At 33.7% G+C, this 17,078-nt stretch overlaps 1 protein-coding gene and 1 pseudogene across 1 annotated transcript; both read left to right on the top strand.

Moving 5' to 3' along the window:
• The first annotated feature begins 288 nt into the window (after positions 1-288).
• Positions 289-3,305, top strand: LOC124930208 (uncharacterized protein DDB_G0283697-like). Its single transcript, XM_047470566.1, has 6 exons — positions 289-648; positions 1,172-1,345; positions 1,414-1,554; positions 1,889-2,002; positions 2,682-2,900; positions 2,988-3,305. The coding sequence occupies exons 1-6, from the start codon at positions 289-291 to the stop codon at positions 3,303-3,305; spliced, it is 1,326 nt and encodes a 441-aa protein (XP_047326522.1).
• A 7,646-nt stretch (positions 3,306-10,951) lies between these two features.
• On the top strand, positions 10,952-12,610 carry LOC124928623 (annotated as a pseudogene).
• Positions 12,611-17,078: the final 4,468 nt, after the last annotated feature.

The raw sequence follows: 17,078 nt of genomic DNA, 5'->3' as shown, positions 1-17,078 counted from the left end.
ACTAGCCAAGACAACTCTCATCAAATCCCTTCTGCGACGGCTCCTCAAACTTATGAAGACAATTCTACATATTCTGCACCCAATATAGTGTCTCAAACCCATACTGATGCTGATGCCAAAATTGATGAGCTGACAAAGGATGTGAATGAGATTAAAAAGGATGTGAATGAGATTAAAACTGAAATCAAGCTCATCAAGGAGAATCAATAACTTATAATCACATTATTGGGGGAAATAAAGGAACAAAAGAATGGTGGAGGAGAAGAAAAAGAAGAGGTTGATACTGAGATGAGGACGAAGAGGAAGAATGATGATGTGCAACTTGATACTAAGATGAGGATGAAGAGGAAGAATGATGAGTTGATGAACAAGATTAAGAATTTTGAGGTGATGAAGAAAAGGAAGCAGGATGAAGTTGATGAGATGAAGAGAAAGAATGATGAGGTGATGAAGAAGAGGAAGCAGGATGATGTTGATGAGATTAAGAGAAAGATGAATGAGAGGAAGGAGAGGATATCTAAGTTGGCAAAGAAGAGGAAGGCTGATGAGGATAAGAGGAAGGTTGATGAGGCGAATAAGTTGGCCATTAAAAAGAAGGCGAATGAGTTGGCCAAGAAGAGGAAGTTGCCAAAGAAGAGGAAGGAGAAGGTATAATTGCACACATTTGAGCCCCACGCCCACCCCACGCCCAAGCCCACGCCCCACACCCACCCCACGCTCAACCCCACGATCCACGCCCCACTCCACGATCCACGCTCAAGCCCATGTTCAAGCCCCACGCTCAACCCCACGCTCAAGCCCCACGCCCCACGCCCAAGCCCCACGCTCAACCCCACGCCCAAGCCCCACGCTCAACCCCACGCCCAAGCCCCTCCCCCACGCTCAACCCCATGCCCCACGGCCCACGCTCAACCCCCACACCCCACGCTCAAGCCCCACACCCCACGCCCCACACACAACCCCCACGCACAACCTCCACGCTCAACCCCACGCCCCACGCTCAATCCCCACGCCCAAGCCCCACGCCCCACGCCCAATCCCCACGCCCCGCGCACAACCCCCACGCTCAACCCCACGCCCCACGCTCAACCCTCACGCCAACCTCCACACTTAATCCAATCTCATTTCATTTTGATATATGTTAATCTCATTTCATTTTTTGATTATGCAGAACGATGAGGAGGAGGACAAGTACGAGGACGGGGAGATTGAGGAGGAGGAGAAGACTTTGGAGAAGGACGAGGAGACTAAGGAGGACGAGGAGACAAAGGAGGAGGACGAGGAGACTAAGGTGGAGGACGAGGAGACTGAGGAGGAGGACGATGAAACTGAGGAGAATGACATAGTATGGTATGGAACGTGTCAATCCCCACGTTCCACAATGTATATTAATCTAATTTTTTGATTGTGCAGAACGATGATTCGCGCCCCACGCCAAAAGCCTCTCGCAAATTGAGTTTTGATCGCCCAGAGGAGAAGAATGATGATGTGCATGACAAGGATCGCCCAGAGGAGAAGAATGATGATGTGCATGACAAGGATCGCCCAGAGGAGGTGGAGGAGGAGAAGAATAAGGAGAAGGAGGTGGAGGTGGAGGCTGAGAAGAATAAGGAGAAGGAGGTGGAGGTGGAGGTGGAGGCTGAGAAGAATAAGGAGAAGGAGGTAGAGGTGGAGGTGGAGGCTGAGAAGAATAAGGAGAAGGAGGTGGAGGTGGAGGTGGAGGTGGAGGTGGAGGCTGAAAAGAATAAGGAGAAGGTGGTGGAGGAGGACAAGAATAGGGAGGAGGATGAGGAGACTAAGGAGAATGACAAGGTATGGTATAGTTGCGTACCACACCCCACGCCCCACGTTCCACAATATATATTAATCTGATTTTTTGATTGTGTAGGATGAGAATTCTGATAGCCCAAAGGAGAATGAGAATAAGGAGGAGATTGTGAAGGAGGTGATTGTGGAGACTAAGGATGAGGAGAAGAAGAAGAAGGAGAATGATGTGAATGATGTGAAATAATTGAGTCCATCAAAATTTGTTGGTATAAGTTTTCGGAGAAAGAAGATGAAGTCGAAACATTTGGGGGACTACACCGACCCAGGTGGGAAAGGCTTTAAACTAAATGATCCAGTTAATGTTAGTCCTATGTTACGAATTGACCAGGAAAATATGAAGATTTTTAAGAAATGGTTGAAGAGTGATGATAAAGACTTCAAGGATTTGATTGTTTACGAAGCAGATCGTTCTTTATTTAACAGATTGCTCAAGCCTTAAGAATGGTTACACAATGTGGTAAGTATTTTTTTCTTTATTTTTATTCATTGTTTTTGTAAGTGTCCCCACGCCCACCCCACGCTCACCCCCACGCCCCACGCTCAAACCTCACGCCCCACCCCAGGATCCACGCCCCACCCCACGCCCAAGCCCCACGCCCCACGCACAAACCCCACAATCCACGCCCCACCCCACGATCCACGCCCCACCCCACGCCCAAGCCCCACGCCCAAGCCCCACGATCCACGCCCTACGCCCCACGCCCCACCCTACGATCCACGCCCCACCCCACGCCCAAGCCCCACGCCTCATGCTCAAGCCCCACGCCCAAGCCCCACGCTCAAGCCCCACGCCCCACCCCACGATCCACGCCCAACGATTTTTGCTCTTGCTTAATCAATAATTTTTTTTGCAGGAGATAGATGCAATCTGTCACCTAATGAATCGAAGGGTTGCGGAGTTCCTTAAGACATATCCAAAGAATTTCTCAATTGATGACTCTCAACTCTCTCAAAAGATTGTGAATCGCTATCCTTTGTTTGCCCCAAATCATGCAGGCTACAAGTTCGACGATTTCATGGAATATGTAATTGGTGAAGGAAGTAATCCTTTGAATCTTTTTGATATGATATATGTACCTTTGAACCTGAAGTAGAAGCACTGGGTCCTGTGCCAGATTCATCTACAAGATTGATGCATATACGTATATGACTGTGAACAGAAAATCTTCCCAAAGGATGAATATGACGACTTCATGAAACCGATGTGTGAAATGATTCCATACTTGCTTGAAGAGGGGTTCACCAAGGGCGATAAGGACAGGTTTCCACAGTTCAAATTGGAGAAGATGTCATATTCTGTAATACCACAGCCAATAGTCCCAAAGACAACCAAAAGTGGGGACTGTTGTGTTTTTACTATTATGCATTTGGAATACCTTACTGCCTCATTGGATATATCAAATGTGGTCACCAAACAAATGATTTTTTGGAGAAACAAATGGGCAACAAGGTTATTCCACCAAATTGTAGACCCCTAATCTAAATTGAATAGATATATCTTTTTTTGGCTTCAAGTTTCATTCTTAAATTATTTAATTATTGATGTCTTTGTTGGATTCAAATGACTTAGATTGTATAAATAAATGTAAAAATAGATTGTATAAAGAGATTGTATAAAGAGATTGTATACCCCACGCCCAAGCCCCACGACCCCCGCCCAAGACCAAGACCCACGCCCCACGCCCCACGCCCAAGACCCACGCCCCATGCCCAAGACCCACGCTCCACGCCCAAGACTCACGCTCCACTCCCAAGACCCACGCCCCATGCCCCACGTCCACGCCCCACGCCCCACGCCCCACTAGGGTTGAGCGTTGGGCGTGGGGCTTGGGGCGTGGAGTTTGGGCGTGGGGCTTGGGTGTGGGTCTTGGGCGTGGGGCGTGGGTCGTGGGGCTTGGGCGTGGGGCGTGGGGCTTGAGCATGGGTATGGAGCTTGGGCGTGGGGCGTCTGGCTTGGGCGTAGGGCGTGGGGCGTGGGCGTGGGACGTGGGGCTTGGGCGTGGGTGGTGCGTGGGGCGTGGGGTGTGGATCGTGGGGCTTGGGCGTGGGTCGTGGGGTTTGGGCGTGGGCGTGGGGCATCGGGCTTGGGCTTGGGCGTGGGGCTTGGGCGTGGGGCTTGGGCGTGGGGCGTGGGGCGTGGGGCTGAGGCGTGGACGTGGGGCTTTGGCGTGGGGCGTGGGCTTGGGCGTGGGTGTGGCGTGGATCGTGGGGAGTGGGGCGTGGATTGTGGGACGCATAGTAACAAACCCATTTTGACAGCATTTCAAACGTATCATTTCGACAGCATTTCAAACGTACCATTTTGACATCATTTCAAACGTGAATGAAATGGGAATGAAAGAAATAAACGTATCCATTTTGATGCTGGTCGGTTGGTCTCGTCGCGGGGTCTTAGTTGGTTCTCAGGTACACTAGGTCTCGTCGCTGGGTCTTAGCTGTGTTGTAGGCGGTGGCATTTAAAGATCCCGGTGGAGTTCGGTGGCTGGCAGTTGGAGGGTGGGGTCGCGGTGGAAAGGAAAAGGGGAAGAAGAGAAAGTGATTGGGTTTGGAAGTTGGGAAAGGGGATGGTGGACCTACCCGTGAATGAGAGGGAAAGGAAGAGAAAAAAGGAAAAGAAAAAGGGAAAAGGTTAGTAAGGGTAAAAAGAGAAAAAAAATTATAAAAAAGGTTAAAAATAAAAATGGATTTTTTTGAGGTTAAAAATGGGAATGACCCTCTTTTGAGGGTCATTTGATCAAATCCCAGCGTAACCACACAACAAATTAATAGATAAATATTCATTTTAAGTTTGTTGATTTATTCATGATATTTTTTATTTTATTAAAACAAAGTTCAATTTTTATTTATAAATTGGTGTAAAATGTGGGTGTCTACAAATATGCTTTAGTGAAAGTTGTATCCATTAAAGATTAAAGAGTAATGGAGAGTAACAATGTCCACACAAATTGCATCTAACATTAGTAGATATATTGACATCAATATTACTCATATTCCTCATTAATGCAAATCATTTCACTTATTGCCTACCTTAGCTTTTTATGATATATTTTGATTCAGCTTGTTTTGGAATATGATTCCGGTTATAACTTGGTTATTTAAAAATATATAAGTTTGAGAACGTAGATTTATTTATTTTATTGTTAAAATTATTTAATGTATTTTAATATATAATAATAAAATAAAAATAATTAATTAAAATAAAATATATTTTAATATTTTGTTTAATGAAATTGAGTTACATGAATAATTAAAATTTTAAAAAGTGTGAAATGATTTATAATTAAGTTCCAACCGAATAAACCTTTTTAGGTTCTATCATTACCATATTTATTGATGATCTATCTTTAATTGAAAGCTATTAATTAATTAATTACTCTCTAATTCACTTTCATTAAAGTTGTACAAAATTTACATATTTTCAACACATATTTTTAGATTTGGCCAAAAGAAAAAAGTTCATTATATTATGTTTTCAAAATAAATATCATTCATTCTATATAGTTAGCATTCAATTATTTTTTACATATTTTAAATTCAAAGGTAAGTTAGTCTGTGCAATTAAACCTAGGCTAACAGGTCAAGATACGGAGCCCAAGTCAATTGAAGCTGGACACGGAAAAGGGCAGCGTCATGAGCCTTGTTTGGTTTATGCTTTAAGCAGAAACTAAATTTGATCCCTTCTAACCTTTAAACAAATTAAAAAAAACAAAATTCTAAAAATAAAAATAAAAAATGATTAAATAAATATTTTTCAACAAAATAATATAAATATATATATATATACTTACTTGTTTGGATTTTAATTTCAAATTTTAGTTTTTTTTACGTATTTTTCCAATTTATTTGGTAGAGGCACATATATAAGTCACCCTCATTTATTCATTTTTAGTAGCTAAAAATAATATCCAAACATTTAAATTTAACTATTATATTTTCAACAATTTCAAACTCTAAATCCTACACTAACTGGTGCTGGAGTCTACCGAAGAACTTGGTAAATCACCAGTATTACATCTTGCTAGTCTAGAAAGAAAATAAAAGACTTCTTAAGGATCTCTAAGAGAATACAAAGCGGTTGTCTTCTTAGCATTTGAAATGACTACTATGTGAAATCCGCAATTCATACTTCTTAAAACCTGCGTAAAAAACTCATATATTAACAAATTATCTTATAATTTATTTAGACAAAAAATATTAATAATTACCGTGAATGCATCTTCATCGGTTCAGTCATCTCCAATGTATGTTGGAATTAAATCTTTGTTCGAGTTGAAGATGTCCTTAAACGTCTCCAATAAGTATTTAAGGGCATTGCTCATATCCCACTCTATGGAGGGCATTTCTCAATATTAATTGCACTCTTTTATGTAAAGTGCTAAGATCCTATAATATTTTCAATCAAATTTTAGTTTTTAATCAAATTTTAGTTTTTAGTATATTATACAAATATGTTTTAAAAAACATAAATATTTTACTTTTTCTTTCACATGTCAATAGTGGATAGATAGAGGCAATATCTATTGTCTTCTATTAATGAACCGGGTATCACTAGTATAATAAAATGCAATTGTGAAAGTATTTAATATCGCTATTGGTTTGATTACTGTCACTAAAGGTCAATAGACGCAGAAATTGCACTTGTGGCTAAGTGTCGATATTGGTTCCGTAGCGAAAATATGGCTACAGGAATAAGTACTATGGCTAAAGTATTGGCAACAAATATAAATTATTGTGGCTAAGGGAATAAATTACTGTCGCTAAAAAAATGGCTAAGGACATAAATTACTGTGGCTAAAAGGGTAGAATTATCCCAAATATATATAAATATTAATATTTTTTTAAACAAATTTATTATGATCCTGAATAAGAATAAAAAAAATTAATACTAAAATAGATCATTTATAATATCAAAACAAACAAATATAACATTTTTATTATATACAAATATTATTTCTCAATCTTAAAAATGCATACAAAATATATCAAATATAAATTTGAACTCATGAAACCTAAAACACTCATTCGTTTATCAAAATATCATTTTATTAAAATCATCCAAGTAGTCCTTGTCAAAGAAAATAAGTCATAATATAAATTAGTTCATACACATTCATCAATTTAACGTGCAAATGAAATGGACCAGCTTTTCATCAATGTCTTTAACTTGAATGAATAATATTTAACTAATAGGCTCAATCTAGTTAAGGAAGTCAAGTAATTGACATTCACTGTATATTATTTTATGTATCTCTAAATTCATTAAGATTGGTGTTGTTCTTGCAATTCATCAACATGGCACAAATAAACAAAGCAATGAAGGACACGTGCATGTCTCAAGTTCTAATTGAACAATTTGCAAGTTTCCTAGGTACTCTAACACATTCATGTGATTGTAACAAAAAGATTAAATTGTTTTTTATTTAAATTGCAACTATAATATTAACCATGGGATAGAACTAAAAACTGGAATCTCAACATTAACATGTCATACAACAAGCCATACAACTGAAGACTATCACTATATTAACCTTAAGAGACAAAGAGAATTTGTCTGAAATCAGTTAAAAAGTTTTGGAAACCAGATCAAGGAAACGATAAAAATATGAAGTACGAACAAATGAAAGATACATTACCTTCTACAATAGCTCTTTCCTCTTGATGATGATGATAGTTATATCATTTCACTGTCCATAACTACAAGACAATAATACAAATTTGTAAATATGAACCTTCATTATCCAGTTTCTTAATAAACAGCCACCAATCAATAACCCCATTGAATTTCAGAAATCCATGTTTGAAACTTGCAATTACACAAAATAACTAAAATAAAAACGAGAAGTGTCTATAACTAGTAATAAACATGATTTAAAAGTTGTTGGTAGTAAGTTAGATAATTGTCTATGGTCTATAAGAAGTAACATGAAACTAGTAGAAGATTGAAAAATGAAATTATGTAGACTTAGAGGAAGAAAAAAACCATAAGCAATAAATATAAAAAATAAAGCCACAATCGAGTAACTAATAATTCATACCTCAAAATCTTTTAGTTACTTCTTGTCGTTGAACGAGATCCTTCATCAATATAGTTCTCGGTGAACCAACCCCTTCATTATTGACATTAAAATTAGAAAATATGATTACTAATTATTAAATTGAGTTATAAAATTAACCTTGACTTTTTTTGTACGTTTTTAGAAGATGACGCATTCAACTGTACATTAACTTGAATGTTGTTGTTCTTTAGCAACTCCTTTATAGTTTTAACTTCAGCTTCCAAGATCTCAACTTTTGATTGTAGCAAATCATTATTTAGATTCATCTGTTTTTTGGTTAGAAGAGGTCCTCTTAGATCTTTTGGCTTTACTCCACCTCCATAACCAAATACATGATTATTCTTTTGAGTTCCAAAACATTTCTCCACAACTTGGAAAGAAGATAGATGAGGTTCTTGACGAGTCACTTCACAAATCTCATCATAAACCAAGAAGATACAATGTTAATTACAAATTATCTTTAATTTGACATAAATTTTTGAAATCACATAATTATGCATAAAAAAGCTTGCCTAAAATAAAATAAATACTCAATAATTTGGTCTTCTACATGCATTGTGACTAGAAATATTTACAGCATTAAATATAGACTTACATATTTTTTTAACGCGTCAAGATCAACAATATCATTTCCTTTTTTTCGAGTTTCAAAAAATAATGATCTAATATCAGGTGAATTGCCATCTTTTCCACCCTGTACATAATAATGATATGTATAAGATGAAAATCAATTATAAAGTCATTATCATCTTCTTCATTCTCTAAAGGTTCACCTTCCCTCTCTCCGTGATGATACCAAACTCTATAATTTTAATTTTGAAGTATTCCATAAACAATCAAGTGCATATGAACTAATTCTCTCGACCTAGAATCTACATTAACATATTTAATACATGGGCATCAAATTTCATTTGTAGGACCTAATCTCTCAAAAGCATAGTCCAAAAACTTTTAAACCCCTTTTCCATATTCTTTACCAATTCGATCATTGATAAGATCCATCCATTTCTTATCGGGTTCCATTCTCTAGGAAAACAAATGAGTGAGATTAAAAATATATATATTTACTCAACTTTTCTAGTATATGAATCAAAGGAGTTGGTAAAAAAATTCCTAAACAAATGTATCGTTAATTTATTTAAGAGAATATACAACTAGAGAGAATAAACATGTTGACTAATTTTATTAACAAAAAAAAGAATTTTAAATACACTTAATTTGAAATTATAAAGTAAAGATTATTAAATATAAAAAAAAAACTCTTTACTCAATAATAAGTCATACCATTCCTAATTAACGTGTGAGTTAATCTCTATTCAACAAATAACGAAATGACTAAGTTAATAGCCATTAAAAATAAAGATAAATTAAGGTATTCAAAAATAAATATAATTTTTAATGAGGGAAGAGCCTTCAAGATATATTTATAGAGGATGGGAATGAGATCACAAAATAACATTACATAACAAAATTATTAATTACTAAGTCAAATAAGAGAAATTACAAATCAATATTAGTCTATTGCAATTAATTAAGTCTCTTAATTCATTATTAATCAAATTAGTCCAGAATTAGGTCTTTTAATTCATTATTAGTCAAATCACTCTCGAATTATGCAATTATTTTATCTTGATTATTTTCAATTATTAATGACAGTCTTAGTTGACATTAATCAAGAGTACTTAGTTGATATTGAATCAAGTTTAATATTGTTTAATAAGTCAAGTCACATAAAAAAAATAATAGCTAGCCAATATGTTAAAGAGAAGGAGAAGATAACCAATAGTCATGTTAATCATTTTGTCTATCAAAATCAACTTTAAAAAAGAAAGTAGTAGCTACAGAGACAACAAATACTAACCATAAACCCTCCCTATATTATATTAAAGCTAGAATTATTGTGCTAACTATAAGAGATGATGGGTAAATTGAGAATTTTTTCAAGGGTACAACACATACAAAGATGTTTGTCTGAGCACTTTAAAAGAACTGAGACCAGCAACAGCAACAAACAGACCTACATCTTTGTCAATGGATAGAGGATATGATGGGGTTTAGTCTTTTTTACTTAGAACATGTTTGATTCATCAAGGGAAGGGTGAGAAGAAAGAAGTTGTTATGTTTCCTCAAACTCTCTGGTAATTGAGCTGAGGCACATCCCAAACCACAATGGAAATTATTCTGAGGAAAGAGGCAGGGCAGGGTCGGTTGTTGGTTGAAGCCTTCTGATGGAAATAGTGAAAGTTGGATAGGATGAATGCTTTGGATTGGTATAATCTTGGAGTTCTTTATAGAAGTCATTCATAATATCACCCACTTATATTATTAAATTTGGTGTAATCTAAATGACATATCCAAAACTATAATGATCTTTATCTCATAGTATATCTCTTGTATGAACATTCAAAAACAATTGAAGGAGACAACCAATTGATTTCAATTTTACATTTTATTCAATAATCAACAATACATGAATAAATGTATTTTACTAAACAATAAATCCAAAATATGGTTAGGTTCACCAATTTTAAGGAAATAGGAAAATTTAGTTTCCCACATACTTCTACCTCTAGATATGATAAATAAGAATTTAGCTGTAATTTGTATTAATTGTTTAAGTTGTCATTAGTCTCAAATAGTTTTTGAATAAGACAAAGAATAAGTCCTTGTGGACATTTTGTCAAACATCTTGTAGACATTTTGTCAAACACTTTGTGGACATATACAGTAGAAACTCTATATAATAATACACTTGGGACGACCAAAATTTATTAATTAAAAGAGTTATTAATTAACCGATAAATTAATAATTATTAATTAATATTTTATTAATTTATTAATTTATAGTAAAATATTTATTTTACAAACACCTTTAAGTTTTCACTTAATTATTGTATACAATGCATGTGCTGTATATCAAATGAATGGCCTAATTTGAAAGAAACCTTCAATCTCCCACATTATTATGCTTTTGTGTTCAATTTATCACTTTATGAATATTAAAAATATTTTCTATATAAACAAGATCAAAATACTGTAGGGTAATACAAACAAATCATACACACAACATGGCTTCCCATCTTAAAGGTGTAAAAAAACAACAATGACAGACGAGATTCGAAGAGCATTATGCAAGCACAACAAGGATAATCCAAGTCTCACTCAAAAGTAATTGCAAGAATGAGTTCATAGTAACTGTGGTTTGCAGGTGAGTCAAGCGACAATATCGAATACAGTTAAGCGGTCTTTAGAGTATCTCTCACTTGCTCCTGAAAGAGGCGATGTTAAGCAACACAGACCGGCAAAATTTATTGACCTAGAAAAATCTCTCTATGAATGGATTCTTCAATATCAATATGACAGGTGAACTAATCATCGAGAAGGCGAAAAAGTTCATGAAAGATATATATCTAGTGGATGCTCCAGACTTTACTTTATCTATTTGTTGTCTTGGAAAGTTCAAAGCAAGATATGGAATTAAAAATTTCCGGCGTTTCGGAGAGAGTGGATCTCTTGAAATGGAGGGCATGGAGGACAAATTAAAATCTATAAGAGACAAAGTTGATCAGTTTGAAATGAAAGACATCTTTAATATGGATGAAACGTGGTTGTTTTTTATTAACGAAATCAGCCCTGTATTTTATTTTATATTTTGTACTTTAGTGATGTAATTATTTACATATTTTAATCTTAAACAGGTTTGTTTTTTAGACTTCAATCGGATCATTCCCTTGCAACACTATATCTTGAAGGGAAAAAACAAGACAAGGAAAGATTAACTATTGCTAATTGTTGTAATGAGGACGGTTCGGAAAAACTTCCTTTATGGATTATTGGAAAATATGCTAAACCAAGGTGCTTGAAGAATGTAAACTTGAACCGTCTGAACTGTGAGTACCGTACTAACAAACAAGCTTGGATGACTAGTGTGTTATTTGAAGAATATGTTCACCAACTTGATAAAAAATGGTTGGAAGAAAAATTCTCTTGATTGTGAATAATTTCCCTGCTCATCCAAAAATTATTGAAGGATTACGAAATGTTGAATTATTTTGTTTTGCCACCAAACACAACTTCAAATATTCAACCTTGTGACGCGGGGATCATACGAGCTTTTAAGATGCATTATCGTCGTCGATTTTATAGAAGTCTTTTGGAGGGTTATGAGTTAGGGGTTCCAAATCCAGCAAAAATAAATGTGTTAGATGCAATGAATCTTGCAATTTCAGCATGGACTATGGATGTTCGTGCAAATACAATTGAGAACTGCTTTCGTCATTGTAAACTTCGATCAACAGATAACGTGACTTTTGAGAACTCAGATGAAGGTGGTGAAAGCACTCAAGAACTCCATAATTTGATCAAAGAGTTGGGTTATCTCAATGCAATGGATGTCGAAGATGTTCTGACTTACCCAAAAGAAAATATAGTTGCACAGTTGTTGACTGATGAAGAAATTATTGAAATCGTTATTAGAATTAATAAAGATGATATCGATGAAGAAGATGATGAAAGTTCTACAATGGATCCCCCTTCGCGAAACGAAGCTATTAAAGCGGCAATCACATTGAACAATTTCTTGTTGAGCTATGAGAAAACAACACCAGAAGTTCTTACCATGCTAAGGAAAATTCGAGACGACATTCAAGGGGAAATTGATTTCAATAAAAAATAAAAGACAATTGAGTCATTTTTCAAGAAACCTTCATAAATCATTCATGTAATATGCTATATATAAGGAATTATTAATTTATATTTTATATGGGGTCTAAAAAATTATAAAAAATGTATTATCTTATAATTTTAGCGAATTATTAATTTAGCAACCTATCCCCGAGTCGGGACCGGCCAAAAATATTATCTTAGAGAGTTTATTAAATAATCGAGTATTAATTTATCGAGTTTCTACTGTAATTGAAAAGTATTATGAATAATCAACTATGGTAGAAACTGAAGAATATGAATAATCAAACTAGTATAAAACAAACAAAATAAATAGGATGGACTTTATTTTTGTATGACCAAGAAGATAGACGAATAATAAACCTAACTATCATACCTTCGAAGTGATCTCTTCGTAAGAATGTAGAAGTATTTGTTGAAAAAGAAACTAGTCTATAGAACGATCTTAACATAATAGAATGTTCCCAGCTCTGACTACATCTTCTAACTTCTTCATCGTCAAAGTTTAACAGTCGTCCGGAGATCAAAAGAAGCAAGAGAGAAGTTGGTGTTTATAATCGACAAACTGAACGAGAATCAAGGAGATCGCGCAAGTAAAAATCGACGAACTGAACGATAGACAGAGAATCAAGGAGATCGCAATCTCTTTTTTTAACGCTTTGGAATTTCTGTCTTTCCTTCCCTCAATAACTCTAGATCAGATTCGATAAATAACAGCAACAACATATAAGATTTGTATCCTCTAAACGACTGAAGTTTTTATTCTTAAGGAAGATCAAATAACCCCTAAATTTATATGTAAAGATAAAACAAATCTTTAAGATTTATACCATGCAAATTTCTATCTTATGTTTAATTAAGAATTGTTCAAATTAAAATAATAAAAAAAACAATTTCTCACTTCTACAAAGTATATTTTTACAATTGATTGAATAATAAATAATTAATTACTCGATAAAGGGATTATCGCGATAGGATATTTTAATAAAATTATTTTAATTAATAAATTTAATAATTGAATAATTATACATAAAATGTGATAGGGATGTTTTAATAAAAGTAAAAAAAAATGTAAAATTTAGCAACATGATATAATAAATGTGGCTATTGATACATAATTAATGTAACTATTATTATGTGTTTACCAATAGCGGCGGTAAAATAGTACGGCTGATAAATTTCATCGTTATTGATTCATTTTTTACTAGTGTATATCTTTCATTCCTTTCTCCATTTCAGATTTTATCTGAAAATTTGAATAATTTAAGTTTATTCAAAATCACTCGTAAAAATTACCATTTTTACGTACAACTTTAATGGCAGAAAGATATTCTTCCGCCGATCGAAAAAATATATACTGATTTCCCTACACAATAAAATCATAAAAAATATAAAAAATATATTTATTCAAAATAATAATCACAGGTATAGTTTAAACAATCTTAATAATGAGCAAACATTTTCATCAGTTCTATCTGATGTATATTTTCAACCATAAGAATTATTTTTTATGGGTGAACCTATAATTTACATGCCATGCCATGACTTTCCGCATAATATATTTCTTCTAACTTAATAAACATTAGTATAAAATAGGATAATATCGACGGTATTTGCTTTCGCTATTGATCAATTTACTGTCGCTAAAGATCAATAGCCATGGTAAATAGACTTGTCGCTACTTGTTCCATAGCTAAAAAATAGCTACATGAATAAATACTATGACTAATAGATGGCTACGGGAATAAATTACTTTGGCTAAAAGATGGCAACGAAAATAAATTAACGTGGCTAAAAAGGTTATTACGGAAATAAATTAGTGTAGCCAAATATACATAAATTACTATTTTTTTATCAAATCAATTTACCTATAAAAATGTTCAAATTTATTAAAATATAAATTTTTAATAATAAACTAAATCATTTAATTATCAAAAAAGAATCAAACATAATATTTGTATCATAAACAAATATAATTTTTCAATCTTATAAAGTGAGTTCAAAATAAAATCAAATATAAGTTTGAAACTCTTATATGGTAATCATCATAGTAATCCCTGTCAAAGATCAAACTGTATATATTATTAGTGATCATAAAGTACATAATATTTAAATCTTGATAATCAATTATTTAAATAATAAAATACTTAACCATCAATAATTAAATATTGGTATCTATATATATAATGATGCTTAATTTTTAAAGTGTCCGGATTGCCGAGTCGAGAGTTGTGGTTAATTTGAATATTTATGTGAGAGTAAATGGATACTTGGGTTGAATTGTGGGTTGACCCACCCAAAAACTTAAAACGGTTAAAAATAAATTTAAAAATGTTATTTGTAAGTTTCAAATTTGCAACCTAACAAAACAAGTACAACCCTTTAACCAACTAGGCTAACAACACTTTATATTTAAGATTCAACACTAAAGTTGATGAACGCGATACATTTTAACAATAAAAGTTCAAATTTTGAACTAACTAATTTATATATATATATATATATATATATATATAATGATGCTTAATTTTTAAAGTGCCTGGATTGTCGGATCGAGAGTTGTGGTTAATTTGGATATTTATGTGAGAGTAAATGGATACTTGGGTCGGATTGTGGGTTGACCCGCCCATAAACTTAAACCGGTTAAAAACAAATTTAAAAATGTTATTTGTAGGTTTCCAACTTGCAACCTAACATAACAAGTACAACTCTTTAACCAACTAGGCTAACAACACTTTATATTTAAGATTCAACACCAAATTTGATGAACGTGAGACATTTTAACAATAAAAGTTCAAATTTTTAACTAACTAATCTATATATATATATAATGATGCTTAATTTTTAAAGTGTCCAGATTGTCGGGTCGAGAGCTGTGGTTAATTTGAATATTTATGTGAGAGTAAATGGATACTTGGGTCGGATGGTGGGTTGACCCGCCCATAAACTTAAAACAGTTAAAAATAAATTTTAAAATGTTATTTTTTAGGTTTCGAATTTGCAACCTAACAAAACAAGTACAACCTTTTAACCAACTAAGCTAATAACACTTTATATTTAAGATTCAACACCAAATTTGATGAATGCGAGACATTTTAACAATAAAATTTCAAAATTTTAACTAACTAATCTATATATATATATATATAATGATGCTTAATTTTTAAAGTGTCCGGATTGCCGAGTCGAGAGTTTTGGTTAATTTGGATATTTATGTGAGAGTAAATAGATACTTGGGTCGAATTGTGGGTTGACCCGCCCATAAAATTAAAACGGTTAAAAATAAATTTAAAAATGTTATTTGTAGGTTTTGAACTTGCAACCTAACAAAACAAGTACAATCCTTTAACCAACTAGGCTAACAACACTTTATATTTAAGATTCAACACCAAATTTGATGAACGCGAGACATTTTAACAATAAAAGTTCAAATTTTGAACTAATTAATCTATATATATATATAATGATGCTTAATTTTTAAAGTGTCCGGATTGCCGGGTCGAGAGTTGTGGTTAATTTGGATATTTATGTGAGAGTAATGGATATTTGGGTCGGATTGTGGGTTGACCCGCTCATAAACTTAAAACGGCTAAAAAAAATTAAAATGTTATTTGTAGGTTTCGAACTTGCAACCTAATAAAACATGTACAACATTTAACCAAATGTGATTAATATGTGGTTTGTCGAGGGATAATAGACCGGTATCATTTGAAAGTGGTTAAAGAAATATGAATCAAATATTTAATTGACCAAAGTGTGAGGTCACGATGCTAATTATTAAAAAATATGAATCAAATATTTGATTGACAAAGTGAAAGTGTAAAGTCACGAAATGAGAGATTCATTCGAAAAAAATATGTGATGAAACATGTGAGAAAATAAGTTGTTTTATCGAAGTGAATAAAATGTGAAATGAGAGCGTTATATTTTTTATTTTAATAATTTTAAACATTGAATAAATATTATTTTAATTTATTTTATATTTATCCTTATCCGTGTGCATCGCACGGAAATTTTCCTAGTTGTATGAAAAATACAACTATTTCAAGATTATTAGTGAAACCAAACTCCCCCATTGAAGAATACAACTATTTCAAGATTATTAGTGAAACACTCACCAATTGATAAAATACAGTTCTAATTTAGTAGTCAAGTTTATTAGTGAAACCTAACTCTCCAACACCAACCAAAAAACGTTAATATATACAAGAACATAGACAATAACTAGCTTCACCAAATGACTAATACGAAAATTCTTTATGTACTAAGCTGAAAACGATAAGCAATTGATAATGAACTTAATTAAAGACATAAAAAAAGCTTTGTTCAATTTGATTCAAAACTAAATACCATAAAAAAGGTTTTGTTCAATTAGATCCAAAACTAAATACCTGCATGAGTTTCCTGAAAGAAAATCTAGAGGAGAGCCAAATAATTTTGATAAAGCATTACTAAATCTAGAAAGGAATGAAATCGATAAATTCCTTATTTTCTCACTTCACAATCACAAAA

The sequence above is a fragment of the Impatiens glandulifera genome, chromosome 3 (genome assembly GCF_907164915.1).
Source record: "Impatiens glandulifera chromosome 3, dImpGla2.1, whole genome shotgun sequence".
NCBI lineage: Eukaryota > Viridiplantae > Streptophyta > Magnoliopsida > Ericales > Balsaminaceae > Impatiens > Impatiens glandulifera.
The sequence above is the reverse complement of the archived record's forward strand: the minus strand, read 5'-3'. Positions and strand labels throughout refer to the sequence as shown.

Bases quoted from the DNA above. Each gene is read 5' to 3' on its own strand.
- LOC124930208 (XM_047470566.1), top strand. From the start codon at position 289: ATGAGGACGAAGAGGAAGAATGATGATGTGCAACTTGATACTAAGATG. The intron at 2,003-2,681 runs GTGAAATAATTG...TTTTTTTTGCAG, and splicing joins AGGAGAATGATGTGAATGAT to GAGATAGATGCAATCTGTCA. The intron at 2,901-2,987 runs GTACCTTTGAAC...GACTGTGAACAG, and splicing joins ATCTTTTTGATATGATATAT to AAAATCTTCCCAAAGGATGA.